Genomic DNA, 18133 nt, shown 5'->3' with positions numbered 1-18133 from the left:
GACCTAAACGTGTTCTGCAAGGCTGACCAGGAGATAGGCATCAGCTAAATTCACACCCAGAGGCTCAGAAATCCTGAGAAACCATTGTCTCCTCTCAAGCTGCTCATCAACTCTGAAAACCAAGCCATTGACTCCATCTGCCTTGCCTCCACAAGAGCAGGCACTGAAGAAACTCTCCTGAGAAAGAGGGCTGTCTCCACAGCAGTCCCTGGCAGGTGATCTCGGCAACTGCTTCCTCACCAGCTTATAAAAAACCTCTATACTTACTACCTAGTTGCAGTTGTTAAGGAGAAGATGTAGAAAAACACATTTTAAGTACAGGGACCAGTGCTCCTTCCATTCACTATGGTGTCACTTGCCTTCTAAAAACCAAGGAGCAAGCCATGCACTTCAGGAGCAGCAAGACAAGGAAGCAACAGCCCTTGATGTACCCTTTGCCCTGTCTGCACCCAGGTACTTGGTGTGCATGTCCAGCCGACAGCAGAAAGTGTTATGGCATTTGTATCAGGAAGGGCTGCTTCTTCAGCACGGAAAGGTGCAGAAAGCACATGATCAAACCAACAAGACCATCCAAAGCCATCGCCTTCCCACTAACAGCATCCAAGAGCGAGATCGTTTCAGCAGGGACAGAGAGGTCATCTCTATGAAAGTGAGTATGGTTACTTAAACTGGAGGCTTGGGAAGCCACACCATCATCCTGGCTGCTTTCTAACCTGGCTTTTACTATGAAGAACTTGCTCCATCAAAAACAAAACTACCTTTTACTGGGTGCCAGGGGCTCAACCTCAGGTTTTAAATTCACCCATCTACAAAACATCAGCATGCTCTCTGGGGCTCTTCCAGTGCTGTGGAAAGATTTGCCAGTGAAATTAAAGAACTAATGATCATATTTGTGAGCTTGCCTGGTACTTAACAACTCAAATCAAAGCCAGTCTGTTTCAACTTCTTTTGCCTTTTCTCATCTGCTTGAAGTCGTTAGATGACTGACAGCCAAGTCCTCAGCAAATCTTTCAAAGAACAAAAAATAAAAGTCTCTGGCTACAGAAGGCTGTCACCAATGTCCCAGTCAAAGTGATAGATGCACTACGCTTTCATGTCACTGCTTAAAAACATGGGAAAAGGCTGCCTGTTTGTAATGTTAACAAAACACAAGATCTGGACTTAAGAAAAGGTGGGAAAAAACACATTAAATAAACACAAGACAGGTGGCTATATAAAAGCCAAATCATCTAGGATACATCTGAATGCTTGTCTGGAAAGCTCTGCAATGTTCAGGGGAAGCCTCCAAATATTTACTACAGCAAGTGCTTCACTGATGTTAATTTTATTTCTTCTCCAGCCCATCACAGGTAAACACTACTTCTATGGTTTAACACTTATCTCTATGGTGAAACATCATCTCCATGTTGAAAAGTGTCCCTTGAAACAATACTAATTAATTGCAGCTAGCCCACAGAGATGTCTGAGACATCTTGGGAGATCTAAGACAGCAATGGACACAGGTATTTACAATCTGAATTCCAACCCCAGTGCTGTAATTATTAACCCTCATGATGGAAGTTCTTCAGAAGCAGGAAATCTCTGACTTTCGCACCCTGTACAGCACCAAGCAGTGTTTACAAGTAAATACAAGCTTGTAGCAATGCAGGATTCAATTAGGAAAACCTTGTGAGGGACCTGTTGTCCTGCTTGAAGAACCATCCAGATAATAGGAAGACAACTTTGAAGTGACTTGGAGCTCCATGCATTCCCCTGGACTTGTTCTGCAGCTGCTTCCAAGCAGCTGGTGGGGAACGCAGCCAGGGGCACCGGCCGGTGATGCAGGAGGAGTCACCATGGGGAGGGGTAGCACGGACAGCACACTGTGTCCTACCTTGACAGATGTGCAAATGTCCTCTCTTACAGTTGTAAGACCAGGCAAACACATTATACAGTTCTGTAAACTCCTCTCTGAGGGAAACATGATACTATTTCTTTGTTTTATTATTACTCCTAGTCAAGTTTAGGTGCTGCATACACATGCCCCTAGCTGGCTTCTTCTGGTGCTGTGGAATTTGGGACGAGGACATCCAGCTCCTTGTGCTGGGCTCTGCTGAGGTCTGAACACTAAATAAGGGTCCTTCCAGTACTGTCAGGGCTGGTGTGCGAAGCTCACTCTGACATGTCCCTGCTCCACCAGTTTTGTGAGTCAAGAGAATAATCTGTTTTCCAGTCCTATCACTTTTTATCATGGCTGCAACTGAGTGAGTTATAGGTTGCATGCTCACATGAGGTGAGTCAACTCTCCTTGAGGTCAATGGGAGCCATTCTACTGACTTCAGAGCAGGGGATTTCTGTACTACATGTGGAGAGCTATCCATCTCCTAACAGCACATGGAGCAATATAACTCAGCAGACAGTACTGACTATACAGTCATAATTTCAAAACTCTAATGGCAGAATATCCTATGTACAGAGACCTTTGGGTTATTTACAAGCTATCTAAGAGACAATAGCTATGGGAAAAAAGGCTGCTGGCTGCTTTGCACAGTTACAAATTTTAAGAGCTTGGTTTAGAGGCCTATGTATCAGACTGTTACATACTTGTTCTTTATATTCTTAGTCACTGTATTTATGTAAATACGAAAAGTACAACATAGCTTGGCTTTTCCTTCTCACCCTCTTATCACAGCGGCCACAAAAGTTCCCAGAGCAGATTTGGTTGCTGCTATTTTGGAAACGACACAGAGATCCAGCTATAAAATTTTCATGCCCAATTATTATTTTGGCAGGCTGACAGCATTTGCCTGCAGATTGCATGGCAATTTTCTATTGTTCGTTACTCAATAAAATCTGAGTGGAATCTCTTGATAGATACGCCTCTAGCCCAAAGGCCTCAAATTTGGTCTTTACTCTGCCAAATTTTAAAATGATATTGTAAACAGCAGGAGTGTTAGAATATCTCAGAAAGGTCACTGAAATCTTTTACAACAGAGAGTCTTAGGCTTTCTGACTAAAATACTACCAGCTGCCTTAAAAACTGAAAAGGTTCCTCTGCATCTGTGCCTCATGTCATCTTGTATACTGCAATGCCATAAGAAAACTGATTATAAAAGGGGATTGAGAGTCTGATATCAACCCACAAGAGCAGAGAAATTCAGTGTTTATGCTAGAACCACTACCATTCAGAGCTAAAACTCTGCTCAAACTGATTATCCTCTCTGGCATTCCAGCTTTAAAATTATCCTCCAAATAAAAATGAGAAACCTATTTTGTTCAGTACTACGGGCTGAATGCACTATTAGTCAGTGTGAAGGCTTGGTCATGCATAGCTTCGAGGGCAGTTTTGCGTGTTTGAAGAATGGAAGTTTGGCTCCCAACCTGGGAATTGGTGCATACAGAAATAATAACCAACCTTTTATTTAGCTTTCTGTTTCATGAAAGTGCATCATAGCCTGGGGCACTCAGATGATCCACTGGCATGCACCTTGTAACACCACCACAGAGCAAAGCAAGGGCAGAAAATCAGCCACAGTGGTCAGCCAAGCTGTGAGGATTTCCAGTACACTGGAAAACTTGGAAGGTGTTGGTTTGATAGCTAATACAATAACAAAGCTGGTACTGGGGGTAGTGGCTGACATTGTTTACTGTTTCTGATGAACCTGAATCTTGATATTTGGCACAATTGCTTTTTATGGTTCACTCTCAGCTAAAGGTTTGGAGCTGCTGAGTTACAGCAAATTAAATGTCTGCAATCTGAAAACATAACCTGTACATAATATTTGTATTTATACCTGACTCATATATGAAGTGTTATTCCCTTTTCAGATCTAAACTGTTTAAAAACTCCCAACAAAAATTAAAGCCAACAGGTGGTGTCTTCTGAATAAAATCATTACAGAAAAAATTACTAGACAGTCATAAAACCCTTTATCTTTGAATAAAATAGTTTGAAAAGGTCTGTGTCTATGTACTACAGGTCTCAGTAGTATCACTTTAGTCTAATATGAAGCATTTTGTCACATGAGTGCATCTATGCATCTGCTAGTTTATTTTCCAAAACCTCATCTTTTAATAAAAGGAAAAAAAAAGTTTCTAGCTGTTCAGCTCACAAAGAAACCCTCATAAAAATATCAACCTAGTGTAACTGTAGGTGTATTTGTGAGTCTACAGAGAGGCCAGAGGAGCAAGAGATGAGTTGTTCCCATTTAGCTGTGTAGGTGTGGGATGCCTGGTGAACATGACTGAAGTAACTTCAGTTTCTATGATTCTCAGAAACCTTTTCTGGAGTCCTCACTCACAGACTCATTAATCCCTGCAATGCACAGTACGATGTGCAGTGGAACAGCATACACTATCTGATGACTTTAGCCACAGTTGCAGAAGGGGAAATAGAGTTTTGTCCAGTTATCTTGATGTTGGTGTCGTGAAAGTTTCCGTAACATGTAATGAAGCCTGCTTGGTTAGGGGCCAGATGCTCCTTTGTCCTTACTGAAGAGCAGAGGAGCAGAACCCAGCTTGAGCATAGGTGAAAGAAGAGGGGAACAATGCCTCTGCAGCGTGGTTTTGCAAAACTACCACAGAATTGTTCCTCTTGAGTCCTGGGGGACAATACTTGAGCAATGCAATACAGTATATTCATCACAGGCGGAGTATAAAAAGCTAGATAAACAGCAAAGACAAGCCCTCTGGGAGGGCCAAACCAGTGATTAGTTGTAGCAGCTGTAGTAATGTGGGGTTCTGGTCCCACTCGTGTGCCAAAAGGAGAGTACCAAGGGAATCACAGCAGCATGAAAACCACATCTTCTGTCAGAGAAAGTACTTGCAGAATTCTGTGTAATGAAGTTTCATCTTTTCTGCTGTGCTTGGACATAAGAGTTATTCATGTGCAACTCAAATGTGACTCATTTATTTAGGGTTTGCCTTTACTACTGCTAGTTCTTTCTTAAAGGGCAGGTTTTTCAAATCCATTGGATTTGGGTCTTCTCAAATCATGTGATGTTTTCTATGAGTGTAGTAGGGGTCCTACTCCAGGATTTTCTGTAAGAGAAATTAATTCAGCATGGCAGCATTATAGGTACCATTGCTTAATTCATGTGGACAAGCAAATATCTCTGCTGCTGCTTCTGCTGGCATGTGAACAGTAACATATCAGCTCATGTTTTTAAATTATCAGAAAAGAAACTTCAGGTGTTATTTACCTGCAAAGAGGTTCTACAAGGTCCTTGTCAAGAAAATCATGGTCTTTCTTTACTGCAGCAATGTCAATGGGAAACTGGGAGTCTACAAAAGGAGACACAATATTAAGATGACTGCTTGCTAGTCAAATGAAAATACATTATCTACATCTAAAATGCTTTGCATGTGCTTGCTCACTGAAATCTAGTATGACCAATTTCACTCAGCTCTGGTTCCCTTCCAGCTGTATCTGTGACCCTTTCAGTCATTTTATTTTATTTTTTTCTGTTTTTTTTTTTTTTTTCCTGTTGAATGTCCTGTGTACCAAAGAGACAGCAAGATTATTTCATTTTGAGTTTAGTAAGGTACTCAGTTGTTAGCTATTCTTTCTAGCACCTAGCACAAATGAATGAGATCAGAGAATTACCAACACACTTTCTTTATCCACATGAGCAACAAGGTTCTCCATTCCCATCACAGTGACTTAATGAGTAATTTGATGGACAGACTTTTCCCATGAAACAGAAATGTTCTGCACTTTTTGATTTTAATACAGATCCCAATAACAATGATTTCAGACAAAGGGTTACTCAAGTAACAGAGACAAAAAAAATGAGCTGAATTATAACCCCCAATATTAGCTAAAAAGCCAGACGTGTTCTGGAAGCTGACATTTGTAATGAAAAGTGACATGGCTGCAACATATTAATGGGCTCTGTAACGGTGGGACGGGTTCCAGCGCTGTGGCTGCTCTCCAGACTGCTCTGCCATGCTTACGTACCGCAGCAGGACACTGGGATACAGGAACTGCAGCCAGCATTTTCAGACACTAGTGCTTAACACTGACATAATAGATGCCTGTAAAAAGGACTTTGTTTTCAGAGATGCAGACTGTCTAGAGTGCATATTGACTGTACAGGAACTATGGGAGCCCAGCACAGGCTGTTTTTTGGAGGGAACATCCCTATGAGTTCGGCAGGTAGCGGGCTCTCCTTTCTTTGGGGGAGTCAGTATCTGAGACTGATTATAAGGCAGACAGAAAAGTACTACTGGGCATCCAGGGGCTGTGGTAGACGCACACCTATGTCAGCTTTGGTCTGGCAGGCTTATTAGTCTTAATTCCCTGCTGGATTTAACAGAGCCTGCCTGGCTCTTGTGGAGCCACCTGAGCATCTCTGCACGATGCTCCTAGTCCCTGGGCACCTGAGCAGCCCATCAGGAGCCAGCACCTGAGCCTTGAGGGACCACAGCTGCCCATCAGAAGTCATGGAGATGTCCTCGGCATCATGCCCCCCACCGCCCTCAGCCCCACGTGAGGGGATGGATGGCGTCTGAGCCGGCTCTCTGCAGAGCTGGCTCTGACCCATGAGGTTTCTTGGCCATCAATCCATGCATGGAGTCGTGCTGCCTCCAGACCCAAGCTGACCCTGGAAGGTGTCCAGCGGTGTTTGGCGGAGCTGCACTTCAGCTAATAAGCCCGAGCAGGCCTGAGCTGGCTCTGTGTCTCTGGCAGAGAGAATATGCAGTTTGGGAAAAATGAGGATCAGCTGCAGTTTCCCTCTCAGCTAGGGAGAGCAGGAAAAACCCAGCTCCAGTCCCCAAACTGCTCCTGAATGTAGCAGCAGTGCAACCACTCACCCTGACCTTGGGGACAACGCTTCCCTAGGCATGAACTTTACAGCTAGGGAGGGGACACAGATATTTGCTTTGAGTTAGCACCAAAATATTGGCTTTTCTTGCTTTGCAAATGTAAAATGCAGCTCAGATTACTCACTTTTGGTAACTTTGCAGAGTTTTCAATCTTATTTTCAGTAATATTGAAATTTTCAGTAACTTTTAGTGCTTTCCATCTTATTTTAGACACAGTTCAGGAAGTTAAAAAAAAAAAAAAGACTTATGTATTTGGATTTTTTATACTTGTTTTTGTTAACCTTTGAAGTTTACACAAACTGTGTCCCTTTTTTCTTCCAATGGCTATGAGGGCAAGAATCATACTCTTCTTTAGGCACTAGTATGACTCCAGAAGCTGAGGCTTTGTGAAGCAGCCAGCCATGGCCATAACTCAGTCAAATGCAGAGCTGGCCGACTGCAAGCTCTTCTGGCAAGGGCCCAGTGCACTTCTCAGTCACACAAAGAGGAGAAAAACCTACTTACCCTCATAGAACTGAGCATATTGGGGAAATCCAGCTGCACGTAACCAGTCACACGCTTCCTTTGCTTCGATTTCTGAGCAGAAAGAGAAAAGAGAAAAGTTCGGTTTGTTATTTTGCATTGGAAGTTCTTTTAATTACAAGGAAATAGAAGAGAATTGGTAGTAGCTGTTTGTTGCTTAAAAGTACTGTCATCACTCTGAAGTATTTTTTAATAGCATGAGAAAATAAAATAGAGTCCCTCAAAGAAATCCACCTGCCTCCACAGGACCCTGAGGTTTGCATAGCTGCTTGGTGACTGGGATGAAGTGTTGATCATCTCCACACAGAGGGAGAAGTTGCTCAGGAGGTTTGTGGTCCTGTGTCCTATCCTCCCCCAAGGGTAAGTTGTTGGGGAGAGATGTAGATGAAGCAGGGTGGAAATGGGGTGACAGGGAACATGCGCTGTGTTTTCTCCTGCTCTGATGCTTCTTGTAGAAAAAAATCCCATGTAAAAGTCACTGAAAGCTCTGCCAGGAAAACCCCAGTGCAGGTCTAACGCTACCGAAGGGACAATTGCACAGGTAGGATGTGCCTTCCTACCTTCAGCCATTTGAACTCCATTATGTAGACTCCCTCCACAGTCAGCAGAGAATCACCAACGGGTGATTCATTTCACCTTAAAGTAGTGTCTAAAATAGGTGGAATAAATCACCCACTGACAATGCTTTTCTCTTGTGACTGCTAACAGAGGGAAAGTAAACAGCTACAGGTATGTCGGTCCAGCTAACTAAAATAGATACAGGCAGTAGCTTCAAGCATAGGACCCCAGACTGCTTCACTCTAATTTTAATCCACTTCCAGGCCTGTTTTGGACTGTTTCAGTTATCTATCAAGACAAATATTTTCTTGAGAAGACTAGTTCTAAGCAGTGAGGAGAGGAATCAGTCTGTGTCATCTTGTCCCTGCTTCTCCACTATTCAGAAGTATGGACACAGCTGATGCTGGACTAGGTTTCTCCTTTCACTGAGTATCCTACGCTTATGGAAGAGGTGGGCAATTATCAGCTGGACATGAGAATAGTCCCTCCTTATTTTGGAGGTGACAGTAGGGATAGGTGAGCATGAGAAAATGGAAGAAAAACATGTTCAAGAGGGGGACTATATAAGACCTAAAGCTTTTTGCACAGGAGAGGCAGATCCACCCCATGCAATTACTGAAGCAGCAATAAATAAATGTCAGCTACACAAAACCAGAGGATACATTTTGAAGTGTCGCTAGCAAAACAGACTTTATGCACTCCAGCAGTCACACACACAGTTACAAACCCAACCTCTGAGATGACTGATGCATGTTGACAGTAGAGTACCTCACTTTCTACCAAGCTCCCTGGGCTCATTTTATGGAAAGCAGTGTGCCAGGACTGGCTCTGCCCAGCACCCGCACTGCCTGCATGTGCAGCTGCTCCCAGAGCAACTGGAGGAACAACTGAAAATAGAAGCTCACCCAGATAAATGTGGGGTTTTGGGGAAACCAGGGCAACACCTCCTTACTGCCCAGATTTGGATCAGGATCTACCACTTGAACAGTTTTGGTTTACAAGATCAAAGTCGAAACACATATCTGCACCTTTTACATTTGCAAAACGCTAAGGAATGGAGTGAGCAGGTGTTGAAGAAAGTAGACATTTTACGTTGCTTAGTATTCAACCTGAATGGACCAGACAAGGGTTTTGGTACATTAGTGGTTGTAAAATCTAGGCAGGCATAATACAAAACCCTAAACATAAAACAAGCAATGGAACTGGAAGAAAAAAAATCAGGCTCAGTTGCTCTTCTGTTTTCGACTAAAACGCATTTTTTACATAGGAGATGCTGGCATGAATTTTTCCCCATGTAATTCTGTTCAAATCAGTCATTATACCCCTAATGACTTTACACACTGAAGCTCATCATAAAACCTGCTTTGAATACACTCTACAGTATGTGACCCACACACCTTTCTGCTCCTCTAAATACCGAGTCATGCCAGCAAATTTTGTTGCAGAAATCAAAATTCAGAACACAAAGTCTACGTATCAAAAGCCCGATTTCCCAAAGATGATTAGACAGCCACTGACAGGTCTGCAATGGCTGCAATTGTTAGCAGTGCTGAAAAGGATTTACCACCAGGTCTTCATTTGCTTTGACATCAGTTCATGTCAAGGCCAAAAAAAGGAGTATGAAAGTACATTCAGTTCTTAACACTGCACAAAAGAATGAGCAGCTTACATAAAACGTGGCTCTCACTACTGCACATCTGTGTGCTGAAAGCACATCTCTATTATGTTCCAGTGAGACTGAATATTTTTATTAAACGCTTGGAAAAAAGACAAGTCTTTATACTTTTTTCTTTTGCTTAATTCAATCTCATGAAACACAGATGAATCAATCCCATTTCAAAATGTATTTTACAACTCAGAACAGCTGTACGTACATTCTAGCTTCATCTGTCCTGGAAGCACAACTAACAGAGGCTGTGGGTGATGGAGAATGTTGCCATTTAATGCTCTTATACGCTTATCATATTTCAGTGTTTTTTGCAGTTGGCTGCTCAGAGGAGCTTGCTGAGGAATCTTCCTGTAGCCCAAGCGAGATCTAAAAAATCTCAGGTTGCAATGGGTGAATAATTGCAGGGAATAACCAAGGAAGTAAACCTCACCCTTTTGCTTGGTTTGCTTTTTGTTTTTGCTTTTTTTTGTGCGAGGCTCTTTGTAACATACTGCAACCAGTCAAAAATGTTTTGACTGATTAACTTCTGTCTTCAAAACTTTGACTCCATCTTCTTCATGAAGGCATCTATGGGAAGTATTCTCATTTTCTGAATCATCACCTCAAACAAACAGATTCAGCCTTGAATAAGATTTGCTAAGAAGTCAGCTTCCAGGATACTGAGTGTCAGACATGTATCAGTGCCCAGTTCCCTCCCATATCTCTCTTTTCTTTTTGGTCTTATTCAGAGGACAGCAGAAGGGGAGAAGTGCAATGTGCTGCTGCCCCAGCCAAAACTATGACGTTGCTCTTACAAATGTTTTTCCACTGGCTAAAGGCACCTGTTCCAGCCATTCCCCTCCCAGTTGCTCCTACAGTTTAGGTGAAAAGGCACAACCAAGGATTTACTCCTCAGCAGACACCAAAGGTGATTTCTATTATCTCACTCCAGGTGTGCAATCAAAGCTATAGTTCAGAATGCATTACAGATGCTTTCATTACTGGATATTGCAACGCTTAAAACATAATTTGAGATTCTCAGTTTAACCTTCTCTTTCTGTGCACATACTCACATATTTGCTTTTTGTTACTTTCTAGTTAAACATCAGCGAAGACTTCTTTGAGAAGGGATGAGTACAGCACCAAAAAAACCTCGCTAAAGCTGTCAATGAAGGGTTGCAGAAACACTTTTGGCAGCGTTGGTCCTGTTCTGTTCCCATGTCCAGGCTAAAACAAGGGTCTGAACCAGCCTGCAGCAGCTGCACTGTCCTGGTGCAACCCTGAAGGACCTGGAAAACTACATGTGTTCACAGGAGGCTTCAAGACAGCTTGTCAACAGCACAGAGAAGGGCTGTCACACTGAGAAGAGTGATTTTAGAGATGACATGGCTTGTAGTTTTGTGCTTAAGGCTGACAGGAGCCACAGCTCCTCCCAGAAGCACATGAGCCACCACCAACCCACAAGCATCATCTCCCTTGGTGTGACCAAAAGGCTGCTCACCCCAGCACACCTGATGGTGGGTTTGTCTTTATGCACTACTTCCCTGCTCTGTTGATGGAAAAAAAGTTAGGGATAATTTACCTACTGCTTTCCACTTGCTTGTGCAGCAGTTAATGACAATCATTAATTATTAAGGCTAGGTAATAATTCAGTCACAAGTATTGACAAGTATCATCATGTCTCACAGTACAAGGGGTTTTTTCAGTTTTTAATTGAAGCTTGACAGGAAACAAATTTCTCTTTTCCATTTCACACTTTTCTACCAGTAACAAGGCACATTTCTGGGGAGAATGGGGTGATTAACTCCTCATGGCCTCCATATCCCCCTCATCTAACAGCTCTCCCCAGGAGGTATGTCCCAAGTCCCCTGCACACAGATGTTGCTGCTGCCCTTCCTTGCATCTTGCCCCAGAGGCCCCCCCACAAGTTGCACCTGCTTCACCGAAACCTTTCAGTGCCCATATGTAAGCAGCAACTTAAAACCTTGTCACACACCTCTTTGCCAAGCCATCTTTTTTTTTTTTTTTTTCCTATGGGATTGTGTCTTAATCTTTCCTCCTAGAGTTGTCCCACTGTGTATTAAATTAAATGTTTATCAGAGACACTGATACGGTAGCCCAAAGCATAGATCGCACAGTGGAGACTTAAGTGCAAATCTCTGATCAATTTTTTTATTTATTTAGGATGTAAGTAGAGTGAAATAAGGAGAGAGAGGTTCACCCAGGAAGCATGACAGATGTTCAGAGCACAGCTGAGACCTGGCTTTGAGTCCATCTCTAGTGTTAAGCAGGTTTGAGCTTGTGACCCCCAGACCATGTGGGTGCTCTGGCTATTCTGGGGCTGAAATGGAGACAGTTGCTTGCAGTCTTTCTCCCTCTTCCAACACTTTCTCCGATTCTTCACAAACTGCTTTGATGGTGCCCAACACCAGAGGAAGACTCTAGTAGCCAGTTGCCACCAAAGGGGACATCCTGCCCTGCCTACTCCATGCCAGCTGGCTCCTTCTCCTGCTTCCCTTTGTGCCTTACCAGCTCCTGGCTAACCCTCTGGAGATCTAGCTAGAAAACTAACCCCCAAAACTGGGAACAGACTGCTGTTGGATTAGCAAGCTGACCCAGACCCTCTAAGGGTCCTGTTTAGTCCACATTAGCTGTATTTTAATGAGCCCCATAAAATCAAACCACTGGGACAGTCCTTCCTCATGTGAAAGAATGCAGGAGACCTGTCTAGAATGTGTTTGTGGCAAATTTCTCTGTCAAGAGAAAATCATGTAAGTAAATTAATTTTCTAGCTTGGGGCCTTATCACTGTTCATGAATATTGGTACTAAGACCTAGATACTATAGTCCTTTCCCTTTTTCTGTCTAGACATCAGCATTTCATCTTATTTCTGCCTTTCTGCCACTCTCCCTCTGTCTCTTCTATCTTCTGTTTTGGTGTTTCTCCCTTTTATTAAAACTGTATTTTTTATTTAAGATTCAGATATCCCTTTGCACAATGCAGTGAAAGAAAGAGAAACTAGAATAAATAAGGTACATAATTACCCCATCTATTGTGTTTATGCCAACTTTATGTGATAACCTTTATTATTCATCTGTCTGTAACAAATCACTGTTTATGCTCACTTTATTCTTTCCCCTGTATTGCTCACCACTTAAATCTAATTTACTAGGCTTAAGATAAAATATCTGGGAGTATTACAGAAAATGATTATTTAAGTCATTCGAAAGGAGTGCATTTTATTGTGAAGCTGCATCAGTGAGCTCCAGTGGCCATCCCAAGTTGGTCTGTTAGGTAGAAGAGATCTCATTCTTGCAAGTGTTGTTTGGAAGTAGAGTACCAGCTTAGTTACAGCTCACAGGGTTTGCAGGTGGTTAGCCTGGTGCTACACTTTACATTAACTTTTGGTCCTTGTCTTAGTCTCTTCTTCAAGAGGAGGAAAACTGTTGGGGTGACAGAGTTTGTACTGCATCTTCCAGAAAAACATCTACCTGGCATTTTAGGGTCAGTGTGGAGGCTGGGTTTAATAACACTTAGGTTTAATAACACCTTTTACTTTCAGGAGCTGCTGTGGACCTGTGTGAAAGGTGAAGCAGAGAATACTCCTGGGGAGGAAACACTGATCATGTCTTACACCTGAGGCATGCTCAAGGCAGCCATAGACACTGTGTGGGAGAGTTTCAGCCTTGCCTCGCTGGTTTTGATGTACCCCTTGTGCCCCATACACCTGTCATGTCTCCAGCAAGCCATGCCATCAGCCTGATGTCTTCCCAGAAGAGCACTCATGAGGTCAGATGGGATCTGTAGGAAAGTTCAGTTCAGGCTGAAGCTGTATGAGAACAGGTATAGCATGTTTCAGCTTTTTCTTGCAGCCCAGTCTGAGATACTTCAATGGCTGCCATTACTCTCCTGCCCCTACACCCCATAGTCTTTAGGATACCTATCTGTGTAACTCTTATTATTTTACAGATGGGGATTTAAAGCAATTCAGAGTACATAAGCAGGTTAGAGATAAGGTTCGTGGGAATTAGGTGCCTAACTCCTTTAACTGCCCATAAAAATATGGCTCTGTCATACCTCAGTTACTAATACCCTTAGAAATTTGGCCTGTCCAGACCAAATCCCAAATTTCTGATACCTAAACCCATCACTTCATTGTCACTCAGCTACTGTGTAACACTAAAGGCTGATAGATTTCCATTGACTGGCATTTGCAAAGCTACTTCAGAGCTAAGAAATTAGATGACAGTAGGGTAAAGGTGTTAAATTGTAAAGAATGGGAAAATATTTGTAAATATGAGAAAATATGACTTTCCAAGGCCACAGAGGAAATTCACAGCAAAACAGAGTCTCACATCTATAGCTTGCAAGGAGCAGGTTAATACCTTAACTACTAGATTATCATCTCACTTCACTACTGCAAGCAGGTTGGTGTAGATCATGGAAAAATACAAAACTTCTCATATCCCTAAGGAAAAAGTCCCATGCAATTTAATAAAGACAGATGCAATTTTATGTAACTTTTCATGTTGCACTGTACCGACCAGAATTCTTTAAAAGGGAAAAATCTAAAGTTTTATTTATAGGATGGCATAAATTTTTGTGCAAAGGATATTAGTGTCTCTGAAATTATTTAGGCTTTTAGCATAATTTCCTGAGAACTCCATTTGAGGGAATTCTTCTAGGTAGAGGTCTAATGGTTCATCCTATTCCCTTCCACTCTGTAGGACTTTTCCAGAAGAATTCCAATAGTAATGCAAAGGTAATTGTACCATGCACCCATAAAATTACCATATATAGTACAAATATATCATAAATAAAATAAAACATAAGCATACAATGAATTTATATGATTTTACTACACTATGGTGCATACTCTTCAATAAATCTTGATAATAAGGTTTTCAAAAGTGGAATTTCATTGGAATTATTTTACATCATGCCATATAATTGCTATTAGAGGCAAGGTTATGTTTTGCAAGCAAGGAACAAATAAAGCTGTCAAAGCATTATTTTAATAGACCTTAAGCTTTTGCAGAATATTGCAGTACTAGTAATAATACAATAAAATATGGACCTTTTAAACTACTGTGGCTGAATATAATTCAAATGTCAATAGAAAAAGATCCTTTCAAGCTCATGAGTAGTTTCTTTATGTGTAATTCTTTACACTTGGTGAGTAATAGTCAGATGATGTCCATTCATGCTCCGACTTCTTAGAAAGGTTGAAAGTGAGAAGCATGATTATTTATGGACATGAAAAAAGATCTCATATGCTGAGAGATTAAAAGATTGGGACTGTTTACCTTGGAGAGCAGATGAATAAGGAAGGGTTATGATAAAAGGGTACAAAATCAGGGGTAATATAAAAATAGGAAATTGGGAACTTCTACTCGGTCTACCTTGCAGCACAAGGACAGGGAGATTAATGAAAAGGGAGGAATGAAAAAGAAGGAAGGCAGTCTGAACTGATAAAGTATTTTTTTTAATACAATCTATAAAATTCATTGCCAAAGGACACTGGGATCAGGAAATGAGCGGTCTTAAAACTGAGCTGGAGTCTTATCTGACTACTCACTGCTACCACAGATTCGGAAAAGGATTCTCCAGAATGGAATAAATTAAACCATACTGAAGACAGTGGTATGAGATTATTTTTTTTCCCGGTTAGATGACCCCTTATATAGCTTTTCCTTCTGAGCTACTGACATTTCTATTGCACATACATAGTCTGGGACTGTATCAAATGTTTATTTCAACCCCTACAACAATTGTTTTGTTCCCTACTACAACCAAACTCTGCACAGCCCAGCTGGGAGACTACTTGTCAGCCTTTTATCTTGAGCAAGGCTGAATTTCCCAAGAAGAAAGGTGTGCTATTCCAGCAAGACGTTAGGAACATAAGTCCCCCTTGGGCGAAAGGATTATGGTGAATTCCTTTCCAAAATTAATGAGATACTGATAAAACTGGTAGGCCTGAGATTTATAGCAGGTTCATCAGGCATGAAACTTTACACGTCTGGGAAAAGTGTCTGTATTAATATTTTTTACATCTAGATCTCATCAGAGTTAGGTATACAACACAATGGTTTCCTCATGCTAATAACATGAAGACAGCTATGCAAATACCATTGCAACAACAGGGAAAACACTAGCAGATTGCAGCATAGGAGAGACCTTGTACAATGTACTACACTCCACAAGCGTCTTCAAGCTGAGAGGTGACTCTCAGGGGCCACTGAAGCAGCCAGCACAACAAGACAGCAGAGACCCAGGGACACATAAAGAACTCAGGAGCAAGAAATAACCTGAGGGACTCCCAATTCAGAATAATTAGCCACCCTTCCAGGCAGCCATCACTGTCCCTAAGAGTCTTTATCATAAAATCAGTTCCATAGTGAATTCTCCCATTAGGTAGACTGCTAAGTAACTCCCTCTGCTGAGGTAGAGGGTGTGCAGCACAACCAGGCACCTTGAGACTAAGTTGTCTTAACATTTGAAAGTCTCAGACTTAACATTAATAACACAGCAAAGACGTGCCAGTTGATGCTGAAAAGTCACACCCTTGTTATATGGCTCAGCTATGCGATAAAAGCAAGAGATTCAGGTCTTCCTTTGAGTGTCCCCTCAAGGTCTTTGGCTGCTGCTTATCATCATGATCATTTGTATTTACTGCTGGTTTCCCTTTCTCCTTTTCTTTCTGTGTCTTCTGAAGACACTTAAAACTAACTCTCTGCCATTCATTTCTCTGACATCTTTGCTACCCACTGTCCCACATGTCCACTCAGTTTATGCAACCTTACTCCATGCTAGTTTGTTTCCTTTTTTTTTTGCCACCTTCCTTTCAAATTCCTGAAACAAGATTTTAAATCCCTCCTAACCCAAAAAATATCTCCCAGTCTTCAAGTATCACTTCAAAATCACTTTTCTTTTAGCTTACAATTGATTTGCACTTTGTGACGACACTAATAAAACAATAACTTGCATCCCACATCTCATCTTGAGGCACTTTAAATGGTTATAAAAACTGATTCGAAAGTTATATATAGGGATCACTTCATCCCTGGATGAAATGCAGCTGCATTAGGATGAAATGTGGCAGCTGCATAAAAGAATGCTGCAGCAGTTTATGACAAGAAACAAGGGGAATACTTTATCCAGCTGAAACTACTAACAGGATTTATGAGATAGATAAAATTCAAATAATATATATTGGGAGCTGACAAGGACACCAGGCTCTCCTCCCTTTAGTCTTAGGAAAAATACTCTGGTATTGCTAATGGGCAGAAGTGATTAAGAGCTTGGTTCCCTTCACATCCGCCCCCTTGCCCATTAGGATTTATATTCTTTTTCTTGCCTTCTGACAGCCCCCAGCACAGACTCAGAGGACTGAGTACCACCCATCTATTCTTCAGTACCATGTTGCCCTTCCCACCTATTTGGCCTGCTGTTCAAAAGCTGAACACTGCTGACTTGAGAATTAACAGGGCTTTGATATATGAGCACTGTATGTCCACTGAAAAATGTGTTTGGATAAAGGTCTGGTAAATGTGAGTCTTTAAGGGCTTTAATATAAAATGTATTGTATTTTTAATGTGGAAGGAACATTATCAAATAGGTAGAGAAGGGGTAACAATCGCATCCCTTGGGATTTATTCCAAAACTTCTGGTGACTCATAAAATCATGATGGGCCAAATTTTGAAAACAGACTCTTATATTATGAGTTTCTGCCTTTGGATTCCCAAGTTAAGAGATCTAGGTGGCATCTAAACTTCTACATATTATGGATCAAAGAGTAGCCTGAGGACCAAAACAGCTGCTGAGCTCATACTGAAAAGGGAAATGTTGACTCCAGTTGGTATTTACAAAACCTTGAAGTGCATGCTCACTTGCCACCCATGTTATAAAGCAATTGTTACAATGTACCATTGATAGTTCCATAACTAATAGATATTATTAGCAAGCAGTAATTGAAACATTGTAGATATTATATGATATAACATTGTAGATGTTATATGTTATGTATTATATGCTGTTATCTATTATATATGTTATATATTCATGTAACATATTCATGTTATATATTTCTATTGGATCACTATTTTTGAAGAGTAAAAGAGCAAGTGAGTGGCCCACAGGCTGCAAAGCAGCTTTGTAGAAAAGGACCTGGGGGGTCTAGTGGACACCAGCTTTAACATGAGGTAGCAATGTGCCCTTCTGTCAAGGAAAGCAGACAGCATGCTGGGCTTAGGAGGAGTGTTGCCAGCAGGTCAAGGAAGGTGATCCTTCCCCTCTTCTCAGCACTGGTGAGTCCACGTCTGGGGTGCTGGGTCCAGATCTGGGCTCCCCATTAAAAGGAAGATACAGATTTACTTGAGTGAGTCCAGCACAAGGCTATGAAGATGATTAAGGGATTGGAGCATCTGACAGATGAGGACAGGCTGAAAGAGCTGGGACTGTTCAGCCTGAGGAAGAGAAGTCTCGGGGGAATGTCATCTATGTGTATAAATATCTGGGGGGAGGGTGCAAAGAGGGAAGAGCCAGGATCTTCTCAGTGGTGCCCAGTGACAGGCAATGGGCACACACTGAAACACAGG

General features: G+C 41.8%; 1 protein-coding gene across 12 annotated transcripts in view; it reads right to left on the bottom strand.

Annotated features, from left to right (window-relative positions):
• STARD13 (StAR related lipid transfer domain containing 13) overlaps positions 1–18133 on the bottom strand; it is a 306520-nt gene that overhangs the window by 30438 nt on the left and 257949 nt on the right. For all 12 annotated transcript variants that reach the window (XR_012627686.1, XM_074859839.1, XM_074859837.1 and 9 more), the window contains 2 exons: positions 7312–7383; positions 5181–5262 (listed from right to left, as the gene is read on the bottom strand). Coding sequence is in view for 9 of the 12 variants with exons in the window: in XM_074859839.1 (XP_074715940.1) it covers positions 5181–5262; positions 7312–7383 (154 nt within the window). In the remaining 3 variants the exon portion in view is untranslated. The remainder of the gene's footprint in view (positions 1–5180; positions 5263–7311; positions 7384–18133) is intronic.

This window comes from Strix uralensis, chromosome 2 (genome assembly GCF_047716275.1).
Source record: "Strix uralensis isolate ZFMK-TIS-50842 chromosome 2, bStrUra1, whole genome shotgun sequence".
Classification (NCBI taxonomy): domain Eukaryota; kingdom Metazoa; phylum Chordata; class Aves; order Strigiformes; family Strigidae; genus Strix; species Strix uralensis.
The sequence above is the reverse complement of the archived record's forward strand: the minus strand, read 5'-3'. Positions and strand labels throughout refer to the sequence as shown.